At 39.5% G+C, this 15,969-nt stretch overlaps 1 protein-coding gene across 2 annotated transcripts in view; it reads left to right on the top strand.

Moving 5' to 3' along the window:
- Window positions 1–15,969, top strand: part of CSMD1 (CUB and Sushi multiple domains 1) — a 1,991,107-nt gene that overhangs the window by 511,942 nt on the left and 1,463,196 nt on the right. For both annotated transcript variants that reach the window (XM_048845330.2, XM_048845329.2), the window contains exon 3: window positions 78–190. In XM_048845330.2, the coding sequence (XP_048701287.2) occupies window positions 78–190 (113 nt within the window). The remainder of the gene's footprint in view (window positions 1–77; window positions 191–15,969) is intronic.

The following is a 15,969-nucleotide window of genomic DNA, read 5'->3' as shown; positions in this document are numbered from 1 at the left end:
TTTTTATTAATTTTAAAACTACTGCTTATATTGATTTTTATTATTTATAACATTTGTGGGGGTTTTTATTTGTGCAGGTTGTCTGGATTTCAGCTGCCATCATCTATTGTGAGCACAGGATCTATCCTCACACTTTGTTTCACCACAGACTTTGCTGTGAGTGCTCAAGGTTTCAAAGCTATCTATGAAGGTAAGATCTGCCTGTTTTTATCCATGGAAGTTACTTGGAGAGTTATTGCAGGACCTCATTTTGCTTGAAATGGGTTTGTTTTGAACTGTTGGTTGGACCTCAGGGTACTCTGTTGAGACCTTGAATCCAAAACTACAAATATACTATGACTTTTCTGAATTCCAGCATGTCATTCATAGATGTAGTCTTTATTTTGAAATTGTGCATACAATCAATGGTGAAACTGAGTGCTTGAATCCATACCTGTTTGAAATTATGGTTCCAAAAATGGGTCCTGAATTATATTAATTTTAAAAATTTGATTTTTTTGTCTTCAACAATTACTTCTGAAAACTTTTTTAAATGCTGGAACTGGGATATAAAAACGTGGTTTGGATACTAATTTGATCTTGAAAATTAGTATGAGATACTTTGCTTATGGATAAAATGCTCACATTTAGAAACTGAATGGCTTTGATATTTGAAAATAATGAGACAAATAACAAAGGAGTCAATGTGAAAGATGATAAACAAGTTTGAGAATTCTGCATTTGTAGACAAGGTAAGGCCAAGGACTTCATGTCTGACATTATCTACTATGTACTTAAGTTTTAGGCTCTTAAAGCAGGAGCAGTAGTATTGAGATAATAGCTTTGAATCTTACAGGAAGGATAATACTCCTCTTTTGACTTCTTCATCCTACATTTTGAAGTTGTTATCAGATTCAGTGGTATACAGTAAATCACTTATAATTCTGAGTTGAATTATTAATTTTTAGTGTAAATACTTCCTTTGTTTTTATAACTGGGAGATGATAATCTCTACATAGTTAAAGTTGTGACAAGCTTGGTTTTGAACCCCTTTCTCCCAATCCAATTTTGCAAATATGGAATCAGTCTTCCTGCAATTTCATAAGTTTAGACTTCTGACAGAGGAATTTATTTCAGAAATATTTGGGACAATAAGTTATTTATCAGCTACTACAGTATGAAAAGTCTGATTTTTCACCTTTGCTGTGTGTGAAATGTATCTCAGAAATGGCTTGGCCTTAGGAATTTGGCCTTGGTCTATTCTTTCCAAGTGTGGTGGGATAATTTTAGTTATTCACAATGGATAGCTTTTTGGTTTTGTTTTTTCAAATGTGCCAAAGTCCTGTTGATTTAGGTTTATAAGTTACTTAGACAAAAGTTTGATAACCCTGGAGCATTTATTCTGTGCATTTATTGTGGACTTCATTATATTATCCATTGACTAATAATATTTCACTCTCTCTTCTAGACTAGTACATACCTTTTCCATATTAATTAGACACCTTGTGGCATTAATTCTGGGTGGGATATTCAAAAGTGTTATCTAAGGTTTTGTTGCTGTGACAGTGTACTATCTGAGTAATAGCTTGAAGTCTTCAGATTTGTTTATATAGGAATCAGATATCCAGCTGTGGTTGCTCTACTGATAGCTGGGGGATACCAGAATGAATTTAATTTGGTGTTTGTGTCCTATGAGCTGAATGAGAGGCCTAGTCTACACTAAATTTCTTTTAGCTAAAATTAATCACTGGTGCACTTCTGTTGGTAGCAATGCTTGGGGCAGTAGTGAATATAAGGTACTATCAATCATCAGCACTTTAATCACCATTTACTTGGGCTATCTCTAAAATGGATTAGATGACCCAGCTACTTTTCTACACTAGCATTCCCCCCCCATGGCTCTCACTAGTAGAGCTGCACCAATATTAATCATAGTAATAAATTTTAGCGGGAAAAATACTAGATACAGCCTTATGGCCCATGTAGACAAGTCCTTATGGCCCATGTCAGGAGCTTTTCTAGGAGACTCAAATAGAAACCTCAAAAATAGGAGCTATGCTATGGTTGCCTCAGCTGCAAGTAGATCTTTGAATACCTCCCCTTCCAGCAGCTGCACATGAGACCCGATCCCATCCTTGCATGAAAACTGTGCTCTCTGCTTTTCCGGTTGAGACATAACAGACTATTCAAAGGAACTTCTCTTGATTGTCTGCAAGGAAAAGATAGACAGAGCCATAGCCTATAATATAATGACACTACTTGCTGGCCTATTTTCTTTTAAAACCCCGGTAGGAAGGGATGTAATTAACACTGACATAGATGGTGCCGCTCCCTGGTTAAACAAAATTATAATCTTTTAAATGTATTGCTGTAAAAAATGGCATTGTTCATCTGGTCTACACTACGGCTTAAGTCAATCTAATTTACATCACTCAGGGGTGTGAAAAAGCTCCCTCTCTCCCCAAGCAATGCAAGTTTCGCGCTGTCCACACCGGCACTACGTCAGCAGGAGAGTGCCTCCCGCCAACATAGCTTCCACTTCTCACTGAGGTGGAGTAAATATGCCAGTAGGAGAGCACTCTCCAGTTAGTACAGTGCTTCTTCACCAGACACGCCACAGCAGCGCAGCTGCCTGGGTGCAGCTGCACTGATGTAGTGCTGTAGTGTAGACTTGCCCTCAGACAAAGTGATGACTGCCACTCTCCAGTGTAAAAAGGTGCAAAGTGTGTAAGTCACAAGAAAGGAGAAGTTTTGTGGATTTCTCTGGGAGGTCTGACCGTTGCTGACTCAGACTAGACAGATTGATGCACTTGGCATTTGTGCTCCTGAGAGTGGCAACACGGACTTCTTCCCAGCATATTTAGGGCACTCCTGTATACACCATACACTGGGAGTAAGTTCTTCCTTATTAATTGAATATTGGTCAGTCAGGAACAACATTCAAAGGGAAAAATTCATCCATAGAGAATAGATGTGTCCTGAATAATACAAAGGTAACACAAAGGACTTTAGAGCCACAAAAACTGGGCTTTTCATCACCCTATTCACAGGCATGCCAGGGGAGTTATTCCAGATTAATGCTGTTGAACTCTCCCTTGTTTCATGGCTGCAGATGAAGAGAAAGGTTCTGAAGAAGTCAAATATCAGGAACTGCGAAGTAGAAGGGTAGAAGAATTTATTTTCATGAACTTTCCACATTCTGGGAAGTTGCACAGTGTGCAATTGCAAAGCTAGCATTTTCCCCCACTTTCTTCTGAATAAGAAATTTAATCTGAATTAGCCCCTAATTGTTACACTCATACAATTAAAAATCAAATCAATTTACAATAGATTAAGCTATAATTCCTTAAATAATAAAATTATCTTTAAAGAAAGATTTTAAATTATTATCATGTGGAAGATCTAACGTATTTTGGTAACACTGGTTCAGATCTCATGTCAGTTTTGCATTACCGTAGCTTCATTTGGCTAGATTCTCTGCTACACTAGTTTCCACTTTGCACAACACAGGGGATGCTGTCAGGGAGCAGGTTACTTCTCCTTAATTCTCTGTCTGGGTGCTGCCCTACCTGTGCCAGATGGCAGTGGTCCCCATGGGATCATCCATGAGGTAACAGTAGCTGAGTGCAGCCTACTCCAGCCATGCTTCCTTCTCACCTCTCTCCTCCTTTGCACCCTTCACACTCCTGTGCAAGGAGGGGGACACACGAGTCATCTATACTTACCCTATGCCAACTGAAGACTTTGCACACTGGCAGAATCCTCAGGGGAAAGAGAATCCCAGTTTCTGTCCCCTGCTGGGCCACAAGGTCCAGATTTCTGGCTATTGATTTTAGTGCTTTTACTCATGATTTACACTAGTGAGTATAGGAAGTGAAATGATAATCAGGCCTACTGAATGCTGTAGGTTGCTATGAATACGTTAGTGACGTTATTAGTATTAAATAGCAGTGTTCATAGTCCAAGTTTTCATATTCATATTTATGTGATTTACCTGCTGCCACTTAGACTCCTCATGAACATGAAATGTTGCATCTCATGAGTCTAACCCACTGAGCAAAATTTGTACTTAAAATAAATCTGACTTTCCTGCAGTAAGCTAGCAAAAGTCATCTAGGACTGTGAACAAAGAGATCAGAGTGGTCATGTAGCCAGAATTCAGTTGTTTTTCTCTGCTAAGAACGAAACATGCTTCATCTCACCAGATTGCAAAGTTACATAGTCATTTAAAACTAGATTATCTGACACCAGAATTCTTTTTCTATATATTTTTGAATATCAGTAACTACGGTAATCTTTCAAGATCTCGCATTGAGCACTTGCACACTCTAATCCGTTGCAGACAGTATCATGGACTAGTTGCTATTTGCCGGAATTATTGTTGAAGTAGTGGAATTTCACATCAGGTGAATCGATATATATATGCAAAGGTCTGTGAAATTTCAGAAATAGTAATTTGCAGAATTTCTTTGTAAATTATTTAAGCAAAACTATAAAAAAAACCCCATGAATTGTACATATGTTGGCTGGCATTTTACCATTTACACTACTGGATCTTAAGGTCATAAATTGAATCTAAGACCTTACCTCAAATCTAGGAAATGGAATTTTCATTGGGGAAGTTTCTATCTAGCATTATTCCTACTGATATTTATTTTGTATATAGAGAGAGGTGGCAGTGTTCTGTAATACATAGGGTAATGTAATACATGGGAATCAAGTGACCAAAGTTATATTCCCAGCCCTGCTAGTGAATTGCTGTATGACTTTGAACAAGTCATTTAACCTCTTTCACTAAATTTCCTTTCATTAAAGTGGGGACAAGGATTCTTACCCACGTTTTGCAAAGCAGTTTGAGAACTACAGGTAGAAGTGCAAAAAATGCTATTCTTATTATAAAATAGTTTGTTTTTCATACTGATATCATTTTATTATAAAATATTATTCAAAAGGAAAAAAAGCTGAAACATGTTAACACTGCCCCATACATAGAGTACAACTTCAGAAAATTGAAAAGAATTTAATGGTGTTCACATTTTAAATGATACCCCGGAACAATACATAGATTAATACTTAATTCTGTAATGCCCCCTGTAGCGGGATAGTCTAATAACCAACCATCCTAGTAGTTAGGCAGTGGCTTTACAGTTTCTGCCAATCTAGTCATCCTGGAGGAAGACTCAGCCAAGTTGTATGTGGTGGATCTTAATCCCTCCTGAATGCTTAATACTGGGATTTGTGCTGCTACAGAGGAGCAGGGAGGCAAGGTAGGGGACCTGGGCCCCACTCTCTCCACAAGATCCCATCCCAGGGCCCTTATGGGGTTTTTCAAAGTATCTGGACCAGTTATCAATCTTCTTCTGGGTCACTTCCTACCAGACTGGAGCTCCAATGTTTGGTGTGTGGTCGCTCGTTTAGAAGACACCCTAACAGTCCATCAGGAATGTCTACATTGCAAAAGAAAGTCTGTGGCACTGACTCTCAGAGCCCAAGTGAGCTGACCCAGGTCAGCCATGGCCATGCTACTAGTTTTTTATTGCAGTGTAGACATACTCTTAATGTCCTGTTCAACGCAGTCTCTGTTAAGGCTTTCAGGTCCCCAAGGAGGCAAGGGGGGAATAGAGATCTCCACTGCTAGAGGAGCTTTAACAAGTTGTACCCACTCCTATCACAGCTTCTAGTGTCAGCCTTGCTTCCTGGTGCATCCTGCAACTCTTTCCCCAGTTTCCCTGGCCTACCAGTGTCCTTTTAAAATATTCCTCCACCATGAGCATGTCCTATACCTGTTGAGGGGTGGAGCCTCTCTAGACCAGTATTGCTTTATTTCCTAAGGCCGAGGTTCAGAATGGGGTCTGTAACCCCATCACGCTTTCCAGTGACATGGCACACCATCAGTCTACTAATCTGAGAATTCCCTCCCATGCATTTGATAAGAATACCCAATGGATGTTCAGTACACAAAATGCACCAAGAAAGAAAAAAATTAATTTCAGGTTCTCTGTTCCTTATCATTTGTAGGATGAAATGACCATGTTACTTTATCTTACATTATGCTACACTGTTTTCTGCCACTAAGCAGCAAACATCAGAAGCTTAAAATTAGCTAGGCATTTTTAACCTACCTCAGTTGAGATTCCAAATGTATTTTGGCATGTAGAAATGGTAAGTGCTTAAAAACAAAACAAAACAAAAAACTGCACAACAAAAAGCCAGGAATGCTCATAACATCTCTTGACCGCCACCTTGCCACAGTGTATTTTCTTTGACGTCGTGAGAGCTTGTGTAAACCCTGTCCCTCTTTCCATTCCCCCTGAGCGCACACTTGTTTTGAGCTCTCACAGTTTTCTGCTCATGTGAAGCATTAACATTTTATAAAAGAGGTCACCTTATTTCCTTGTATTTACTTTCCCTGGAGCTTCTTAAAAAAAAATCCTTTCAGCATCAACAGCAGTACATGGTGGTCCATTTTCAAGGTAATGTCTTTGAAGAATTATCTATCTGCATCTGTTACCCCCACTTTCCCACTGCTGAGTCCCTATATTTCATTTGTTTGTTTTTTCTTTTTTTATATGGTTCAATACTCCAGTCTCGCTAGGGACTGTGAAGGGACAGAATTGTTCCTTATATTTACTCAGTGGGCCCACACAAGCATCAAACAAGATTTGTTTCCTTTGGAGACTGTATGGTTTTTTGGTTTTTTTTTTTTTTTTTGGACTTCACATGAACCCACTGAGAGGAGACCAGAAGCTTGAATGCCAGTGTGACTGTCATGGTTTGCCATTACATTCATTGGTAGGCCTACTAGGTCCGCAAGTTGTGAGCCTAACTGTGGGAAAGCAAATAACTGATGTGCTTGTCATAGGACAAAGCAGGTCGAGTTGTGTATACTCAAAATGTTGAACCAAGTTTAACTGTTTAGTGTTGTACAGGAACAGGGTCATGTTAGCATCTTTGACTTACTGGGCCCATTTATTCCCTCAAAATTAACACAATAGATAGACTGTATGTTTGACCACTCTTTCCTGTGGACACCCTTTCCAAGTGACACAGCTACATCTGCACCTCTCTCAAGAGTAGAACCTCACAGTTCATGCTTTTGTTGATTGGATCACCTGGTGACAGTACCCACGTTTAGCAAGCATATTACCTTCAGCTGACACACTGGATTTAGCCCCTGGTAGGGAATCCTCTCTGGGAACTCTTACACAAAATTAAATGCAGGTACAGAAAAGAGCTCATCTAAAACAGCATATTTATCCATAAGAATATCACAAGCAGAAATAACAAAAACTTAAAGACATACTGTCTTACCTAAATTTCGCCTTTTTTGCCTGTTTAAGGAGGTTCCATTTAACCCAGGTTCCCCTCTGCAACTGCTGCCTCTCATAGTCTCTGTCTACCCTGTCAATCTCTCTCTGCCCTTAAGTCACAGGGAGTCTTTGTATCCATTCCAAAGTCTCTTTGCTCAGAGTTCCCATCCAAAGATCTCCAGGGGTTTTGAGCATGGCAACTGAACCTGACCCGACTGGGTTGTGCATTTCTCTAAAGGGTGTCAGAGGTAATCTTTCCACATTACACTTCTAGTATTGTCCATATGAGCATCAAACAACTGACTCTGGTCTACATTCAATCCTTGCAGGATTTGTCTCTTATTACCTTTTAGGCAGCAATACCTTAACCACCAAACTTTAGACAGATAATTCCCATATTCTTCAGTGAATCTCCAGCAGACAGTATAATGTGCCTCTAGTCTTCCCCTTTCAAAGGGGAAACTCTGCCTTTTTTAGGTTTCTTCTTATGTGTGAGTAGAATCAAAATCAATGCCAACACTGTTGTAAAAAAAAGTACAGGCATTTTAATAAATATTGTCTGGAGCTGCATACATTAGCTTAGACTTTGTCACTGATTGTTAGTGTATTTGACAATAGCATCTAGTGGCAATGGGCCGGATCAGTTGCTCTTCTGTGTTTCATTAAATATTTGTCTCGTACTATTCTGATAGTGTATTTGATGTTCTTTTCAAACTGGGTTCTTCATTAAATCTTTAAACCATGAATATATTTTTGAGTTTTTCTTTTTAATGAATGTAAAGCTTGAAATAAGATCCTTTTAGGCTGAACTTTATAGATGTATTGCTTTTTGGTACAGAAATAATTGCTTTCTTGAAATGAGTTTGGATAAAATTGTCCCTTGTTAACAAACTTTATTAATATGCAAAGTTACAGAACAGCCTTATGTAAAAAAATAGTTTGTCCTCTTTTTAGTGAACTTTCTTTATTTTTTTTAAAAAACAAGATTTGCTCCTGTCCTATTTAGAATGAGATGGGAGGTGAGAAGGAGGCATGGCTGGAGGAGGCTGCACTCAGCTACTGTTATCTCATGGATGATCCCATGGGGACCACTGCCATCTGGCACAGGTAGGGCAGCACCCTGACAGAGAATTAAGAAGAAGTAACCTGCTCCCTGACAGCATCCCCTGTGATGTGCAAAGTGGAAACTAGTGTAGCAGCGAATCTAGCCAAATGGAGCTACAGTAATGCAAAACTGACATGAACCAGTGTTACCAAAATACACTAGATCTTCCACATGATAATATCTTAAAAGCTTACTTTAAAGATAGTTTTATTATTTAAGGAATTATAGCTTAATCTATTGTAAATTGATTTGATTTTTTAATTGTATGAGTGTAACAATTAGGGGCTAATTCAGATTAAATTTCTTATTTAGAATAAAGTGGCATTTTGGTGGCCACGGTATAATGTTGTGTGTCATCACGCAAGATGAAAAGATTTGGGATTAGGAGAACTGTGGCAGTGATGTTTCTTTGTTCTACAATGCCATCTGTTAGCTAATCAGGTGCAGTAATGCTTTAGGCTCCAAGAGAGCTCACTTCAGCCCTGACACCCAGAGCAAAGTTTTGTTGGAATGAAACTTGTACAGAATAGTAGAGGCCTTAGTAAAATGCAAATTGAATCCTTCGTGAAAGTACAGATGCTCTGTGACCCCCCACATTCTCCCTCTTTGTTCTCTAAATTTTATGACCAAGTTTAATTGTCCCTTGCTGGAAAGACCTCAGTTTATAGGGAACTCAGTTTGGAGGTCAGAGCAAGAAAAAGTCTTTGTGTGGATTTGAGAGGATATAATACTAGAGGAAGAAGATGGAAAACAAAAATGCAGTGTAGAAATTTATTAACTTGTACAGCTCCTATAATGACTGTAATTAAGAATTTTTTAAGTTACCATTAAAATGTGCAACAGCGCCCATCAAAACTGACTCAGACACCCCACAGCTATTCCACCCCCCCATGGAAAATTTGCCTGTGTTGAAATATCAATTCAAAATAAACTGACATTCAGTCTAGTGCTGATTTGGGCGGGGACCAGGAAGCCTTCCAGAGTTACCTGAAGCTTGTCAAACTAGGGCTTAGGGACTGGGATAGGCAGTTCAGGAAAACAAGTTCCAAAGACAGGACCTTCTTGACAAAGTTCTCTATCCCCAGTCAGTCCAGGGAAACAGATATACCCTCACAGAACTCATCAGTTGTGATGGAGCACATAAAAGTAGAATTCTTCTCCCTAAATCAGAAGAATATAAAATACAACATGAGACATTTAAAAAAAATGTACTTGCCTTTCAATAAGATAAATATTTTCCTGTGGGCAGCTATCTGACTGACCTACTGGAATGGACAAGTCATCTGATGTTATTGTTTGGTTCTTTAATTTTGAAAATGTCAAATGATTTTTACTTTCCAGCTGTCTTTTATTTGATCCCATCCCTGATGCAAAGGCTGTCACTGTAACCTGAGTATTATGGATTGGGCCTTCGAAAGTAAGATATGTTTGTAGTCCCCATCCCTAGTGTGATGGAGACCCTTAATTCTTTCCCCATCAAGAATTTAGTGACCCTCTTCCCCCAAGGGCCAATGGGACTTCAGTGTTCATTGATTCTACCTAGTGGCTGCGTAATAGCAAGTCCTATGACTTCTATGGCTTTCCAGTTCACAGGTACAATAAATAAAGAACCAACATATAAGCAATATTTTATTCACAGATAGGAAAAGAGTAAATTAAAAGATGGGGAAGGCAGCAGGAAAAGAAACCAAAGGTTAATAAATTAATGAGGCTCCAACCACTCCCACAATAAAACCGTACAAACTAAATACATGTAATGAGAAATCACATATCCAACTCTCCCCACAGGCCTGATCTGGATGGTGTTCTCCCTTTCTGTGAGGCCAATAGCTCTCCTTTTCAGCTAGCTGCAAGCCCTCTCAGTCCCCTAGCTACCAGCGCAAGGAGGCCTAGTGGGCTCAACTGTGCAGCAGAATCTTGGGGCTCGGTCTTGCCCCTGTGGATGTGGGGATTGCAAGTTGTTCTCAGGCCCTTTCAGAGGAGGGACAAAATAACTGTCTCTCTTTTGCAGGAGAGGGCAACAGGCAGGCTGCTTCTCCTCCAGCCCTGACCCCTTGAAGTCAGCTCTCTCACTGTTCACACTGTCCCTCCAGGCTCAGCTGAGTCAGCTCACGTGGCCCAGACATATGCCAACTCAACAGGCATGTAATTGATTGTCCTAGCCTGTCAGGTGCCTGATCCAGCCAGCATGGGCTATGTATCCCTCCATCACAACTGTGGCAGGCAGTCGCAGTTACAGTTGCAGTCTCTGCCTCTGTGCTGCTCCCTCTAGGAGTTGCTCCCTGAAGCCCCCACACTTGCAAGACGTACATGCTCAAATAACCTCTTAATTTCACGTTGCTGTTTTCCAGAATCCTAGCTCTAGTTCCATTTGAATTATCAGTCCAACTGTCATGGTCAAGAAAGAAATTCTTTCCATACTATTTTTTAATCTGATACCATCCCTTCTCTTCTTTTCTTTTCTTTGTATCCCTGTATGGCTGGGCCCATTTGCTCCTGCCTCTGTTCAAGTCCACAAACAACTCAGAGACTTCTATGCTGGTAGAACACCTTGTGCAGTTTATTTACAATGTTGCTTCTGACAACCCTTATATGCTATACAGCCCTACTCCTTTGGCAGCAGTTCTCAAACTTCATTGCACCGCAATCTCTTTCTAACAACAAAAATTACTATGTGACCCCAAGGTGGGAAACTGAAGCCTGAACGGTCCCGAGCTCCACCAGCCCAGACGGAGGGCCAAAGCAGAAGCCCAAGGAATTCAGCTCCGGGCGGGGGACCTGTAACCTGAGTCACACTGCCCAGGGCTGAAGCTGAAGCCTGAGTCCCACCGCTTGGGGCTGAAGTCCCCAGGCGGTGGGGCTCGGGCTTCGGCATTGGCCCCAGGTCCCAGCAAGTCTAATGCCAGGTCTGGTGACCCCATTAAAATTGAGTCACAACCCACTTTGGGGTCCCGACCAACAGTTTGAGAACTGCTATCCTGTGGTCTTAGGGAGCCTTAAGCTCCTGAGGCAAGCAGGGAAGAGCAATCTTTCCCTTTCTCTGTCTGCTTCCTCACTCTTTCTTCCTTCCTGTGCCTTTTTCTATCCTCTGCCTAATGGCTTAATTAGCCTTCCAGCTCTCCTCCACTCACCATTTAGGCACAGCTCTTCTTAACGAGGTCTGTTCTACAGTGTTTAGCTTGAGCTGCAGTGACCAGAGTGCTGGCTCAACTGTTGTTGCCCAGCACTCTGTCACACTCAAGCAAACTAAGGCAACATTTTCTAGTCCTTATTGCTTGTTGACCTCAGGGCTTGTTTACACTTAAAATGCTACAGCGGCACAGCTGCGCTGCTACAGCATTTTAAGTGTAGACACCTCCTACGCCGATGGGAAGGATTCTCCTATCTGTGTAGGTAAATCACCTCCCCAAGAGGCAGTACCTCGATTGACTGAAGAATTCTTCCTTTTACCTAGTGCTCTCTACATGGGGACTTAGATTGGATTTACCTACACCATTCAGAGATGTGGATTTTTCACATTCCTGAGTGACATATTTATGCTACCTTAATGATCTAATATAGACCAGGCCTCAGAAATAGATCACTATTTGAGTGCCCCTGGTTAAGGGGGGTAAAATTCAGTTACACCAGTTTCATGTTCTTTCTTTTGTATGTATGTGTGTATGTAAGCAACATCAATACATTTAGAATTTGAATGAATGGTTAGAAATTATTACCTTTTAAGCTCAGTGCTTTGAAGTGTCCCAACTGATTTATTGAAGTGATACCCTAATCTGAACCTGAATTAAGGCATGCAGTCTGAAGAGTACACCTGGTCAGTCTGCACAATAGACATTTGATAGAGAAAAGAGGGTAAATTTTCTACTGTTTTCTTTGTAATGCTTAAATCCTCCCACTTGAAGCTCATTTCTTGGGGGTTTTCTTTTTCTTTTTTTTTGTACTGTCTGCTACTATTCAAACTATTAAAATATCTCCTTTCCTTAACATTTTCTGCAACTGTTTGCCAAAAACAAAAAATGAATCAAGACAAAATAATTACTGCTTTAAAAAAAACAAACAAACAAAAACCCTGGTTCCTGAGAACTTGTGGCCACACTAGGAATGTGCACTTTCAGAGGACTATTTCTTGCTCTTATCATATAGTGTGTACATAGCTCCCATCAATACATTTAAGGATCTGAAAGCACTTTGCAAAACATCTAAGCCTCACAACAACCTCTGACTGACCAGAGATGACATTCTTGGTGGTTCAAGTTCATAGGCAATTCAGGTTTTTTTTAAAATTAATTTTTCCTGTGTTCGCATCCATGGAGTTTCACTGACATTTCACTTTAAATGAAACTGAAAAACAGTTAGTTGTCCAAAAATTTTTAAGATTTGCTTGATTTCCATCCCAAATCATAAGAGGGTAGAGGTTAAAGAAAGCTCTTCGATGCTGTTCTGAGGTCTGGTCAACTCTAATGGTCCAGTAGGCCTCTTATATCTAGCTTTCCTTTTCTGTTTTCTGGTATGTGGAGACTTGAGAAAGCAGTTCTCTGCTAGTGTCATAAGTGGATGGCTCTTTCCAAGCTACTCAATGGCAACTGATTGACCTGATTCCCCACCTGCCGTCAGTCAATGACTGGAAAGTTCAACGCAGCTGGTTTTTCCCAGATACCTTCAGAAAAGTGAGCTGCAAATCTCACCCGACCATCATAGAATGCATCACTTTAACCGAAAATTCCAAGGTAAAATATGGCCTAGCTTTATCTCAGTGAGTGTTCTAACCAACCTGAGTTCAGAGTCTGGTATTGAAACCTGAAACCAGGTAACTTTCACCTGGTTTCATGTTTCAGAAGGAAAGCTTCTCATTGCTCTGCTTGTCAGGTAGGAGATAGAGAAATTATTATTTTTCACCATTTTAAAATGAAACCCAGAGAGGGTAAATGTCTTCTCCATGGCCAACGCAGTGAGTCGGTAATATAACCTGATTCCTAGTTCTCTCCCCCATTGTTAGTGTCTTCTGCTCTGAAAACTCAGCAACATCTTTTCAACCTTAACAAAATATGTTCTCAACCAGTGTATAGCTGTTATTAATAACCACTGCATTTTGTTAGGAAATTTCTCTGAATTAAATTAAAAGTTTTTGCCCAACATTGGCTTTTATTATGAAACTCCCAAATAACACCCAGAACCACTGTGCACAAATAACTTGTTACTTCAGTGAGATAAGGGACTCAGCATGCTTTTTTGGTGGAGTAGTTGCATCCATGACTAAAGTTCTGTGGACTTAGCAAGCAGTTGAGTAGAGCTTTCTCTTCATTCAGGTGCTACCAGCTGCAGTACTTAACAAACCCCCTTTAGTCCATCAATCAGCCAATCTTTCACGCATATATCTAACCTATCGTATATATATGATAAAATCACTGCGCACGTGTGTATATATATATATATACACACACACGTGTGCAGTGCTTTTCATCTTTTCATGTCATTCTAGTCCCTTAATAGTTGTTGATCTTCTCTGAATTACCTTCAGTTTGTTACATCTTTTTGATACTGAGGTTTCCTGCATTTACATAAAGTTTCATGGTTTTTTTGTTTAATCAGGCTAATAATAAACTATATATATATGGAATTCTACAATTAAAAATATGCATCAAAACAGGAATGACTAAATGACTGAAGCTTTGAGCTATTTGTTTTATCAATTTAAAAGGACTTAAGTCAAAAGAGTGAGAAACCTCTTTAGCTGTTACTGTACAATTAATACATAATTAGAAGCTAGTTATTTTACCCATTACTAGTTGCTAGTTTCAGATTATAGTTATAATTTTGATAAACTTAGTGTGGATACTATATTTTATAATAAAACAAACAAGTATTTTTAATCTCCTAATCCTCAAATTAGTCTTCCAAGTGATCATATAATCATTTTGGGGCAGGATATGACCCCCTTATTTGCACGGGTGAGCAGTTATTCTCCTTATTCCCATTAACTTCATTGGGCCTACATGTGTAAGTAACTATTTGCTAATGAGTATAAACAATTCACAATCTGGCCTAATGTATGTCTTCTCATCCTTTATCCTCAGATGCCCTACCCCTTCCCCGCCCACACATACATCCCTTCCCTGTCATGTAGTCAGTTTCCTCCTGTTGTTCTCATACTAGGGCCAAATCTTGGAAACGTTTACTATACTCATTACACTACTTTGCACTACAGGCCTGATCCAAAGTCCATTGCAGGCAAAGGAAAGATTGGCTTCATTGGGTTTTGGATTCAACTCTGTTTTTGATAGTGAGCATATGCAGATACATGCCTTATATACAGATAAACACCTTCATGTATATTATAAAATCCCTGGGGCAGGGACTGAATTTTTATCTTTTTTGCAGAGCTCATGATCACTTGTGCATTGCATAAGTAATAGATAATTGAAGTCCATAGTGGTGCTTCACTAAGATGACACAAGTGCATAATTACATACAATTTTAATTTTTAATCATCCCCCCCCAAATTGAAAACACTAAATCCATATATTGTTTCACTCTCTCAAAGTAAAATTAAAAAAATATATGTTTAGTACATGTCCTGTTTCATGCCACTTCACTTCTCACCTATAATTGTTAAATTGTGTTGGAGTGATTGTGGAGCTCAGGCTGTTGTGCAGAAAATATCTGCTGTGGCCTGACAATGGGATAGCTTGTAAAAGGTTGGAGATCTTGGCTCTATTCCTAGTTCATTCAGCTGACAATTGAGCTGGGCCAGGGAAAGAAATTTGGCCAAGTAGATGTGTGATTTCTATAGAAAGATGATCAAGGTTAGGCAACAGTTCATGTAATGAGTCTCTTTTATTTACCGCCTCTGAATCTTCCCACCTGATTCAGGAGGATATGAAACTGGGCTATGCTGAACACTTTTTGGGAATTACCAGAGAACTTCAGATATTAACTGCCCTCTGCACCCATGAATGACAGTTGTCTGGTCTTTGCTAGCAAAACCATTTTAAATGCACTAATGTATTAAGATTACTCTTCATTGTCTCATATCTTCTTTAGCCCATATCATTATAACGTTTTTTATAACATTTCAAAATTATTTCTCCCTGATATGATGCTAAAGTTAAACACGGTCTCCTAGTGGATTTCTTTCACTGTTCAGTCATGGATCATATACTTTCAAAGGAACTTGCCTTAAGATTCTCAGAAGCTTGCTTACTGGATTGGTGCAAGAGGCATATGCCCTGATGTGGACAAATGTTCATACAGTCCTTTTGACCACACTGGAGTTGGAGTTCATCCTTATTTGTTCATCATAGATCTGTAGGTTCTGCCCAATTGTTAGAAGTAGAGAGCAAGCCTGGAAACAGCTTTTAACTGGAAAAAAAGGCATAAAATCAATAGGTGTGTATAATAATTACTCCTTCTAGTACCCAGCAAATTCATAGATATCCTCTTGCTAGGTTTTTTAACTATGTTAAACAAGGGATATCATTTCCTTATTACATCCTAGAGGATTTTTCCATACAAGGATGATAGAAGTGAGTCATGTGTTCTTGCAAAGCTAGAGAACTTTCAACCAAACATGCTTTT

The sequence above is a fragment of the Caretta caretta genome, chromosome 3 (assembly GCF_965140235.1).
Source record: "Caretta caretta isolate rCarCar2 chromosome 3, rCarCar1.hap1, whole genome shotgun sequence".
Lineage (NCBI taxonomy): Eukaryota > Metazoa > Chordata > Testudines > Cheloniidae > Caretta > Caretta caretta.
Note: the sequence above shows the minus strand (reverse complement) of the source record. Positions and strands in the feature narration are given on the sequence as shown.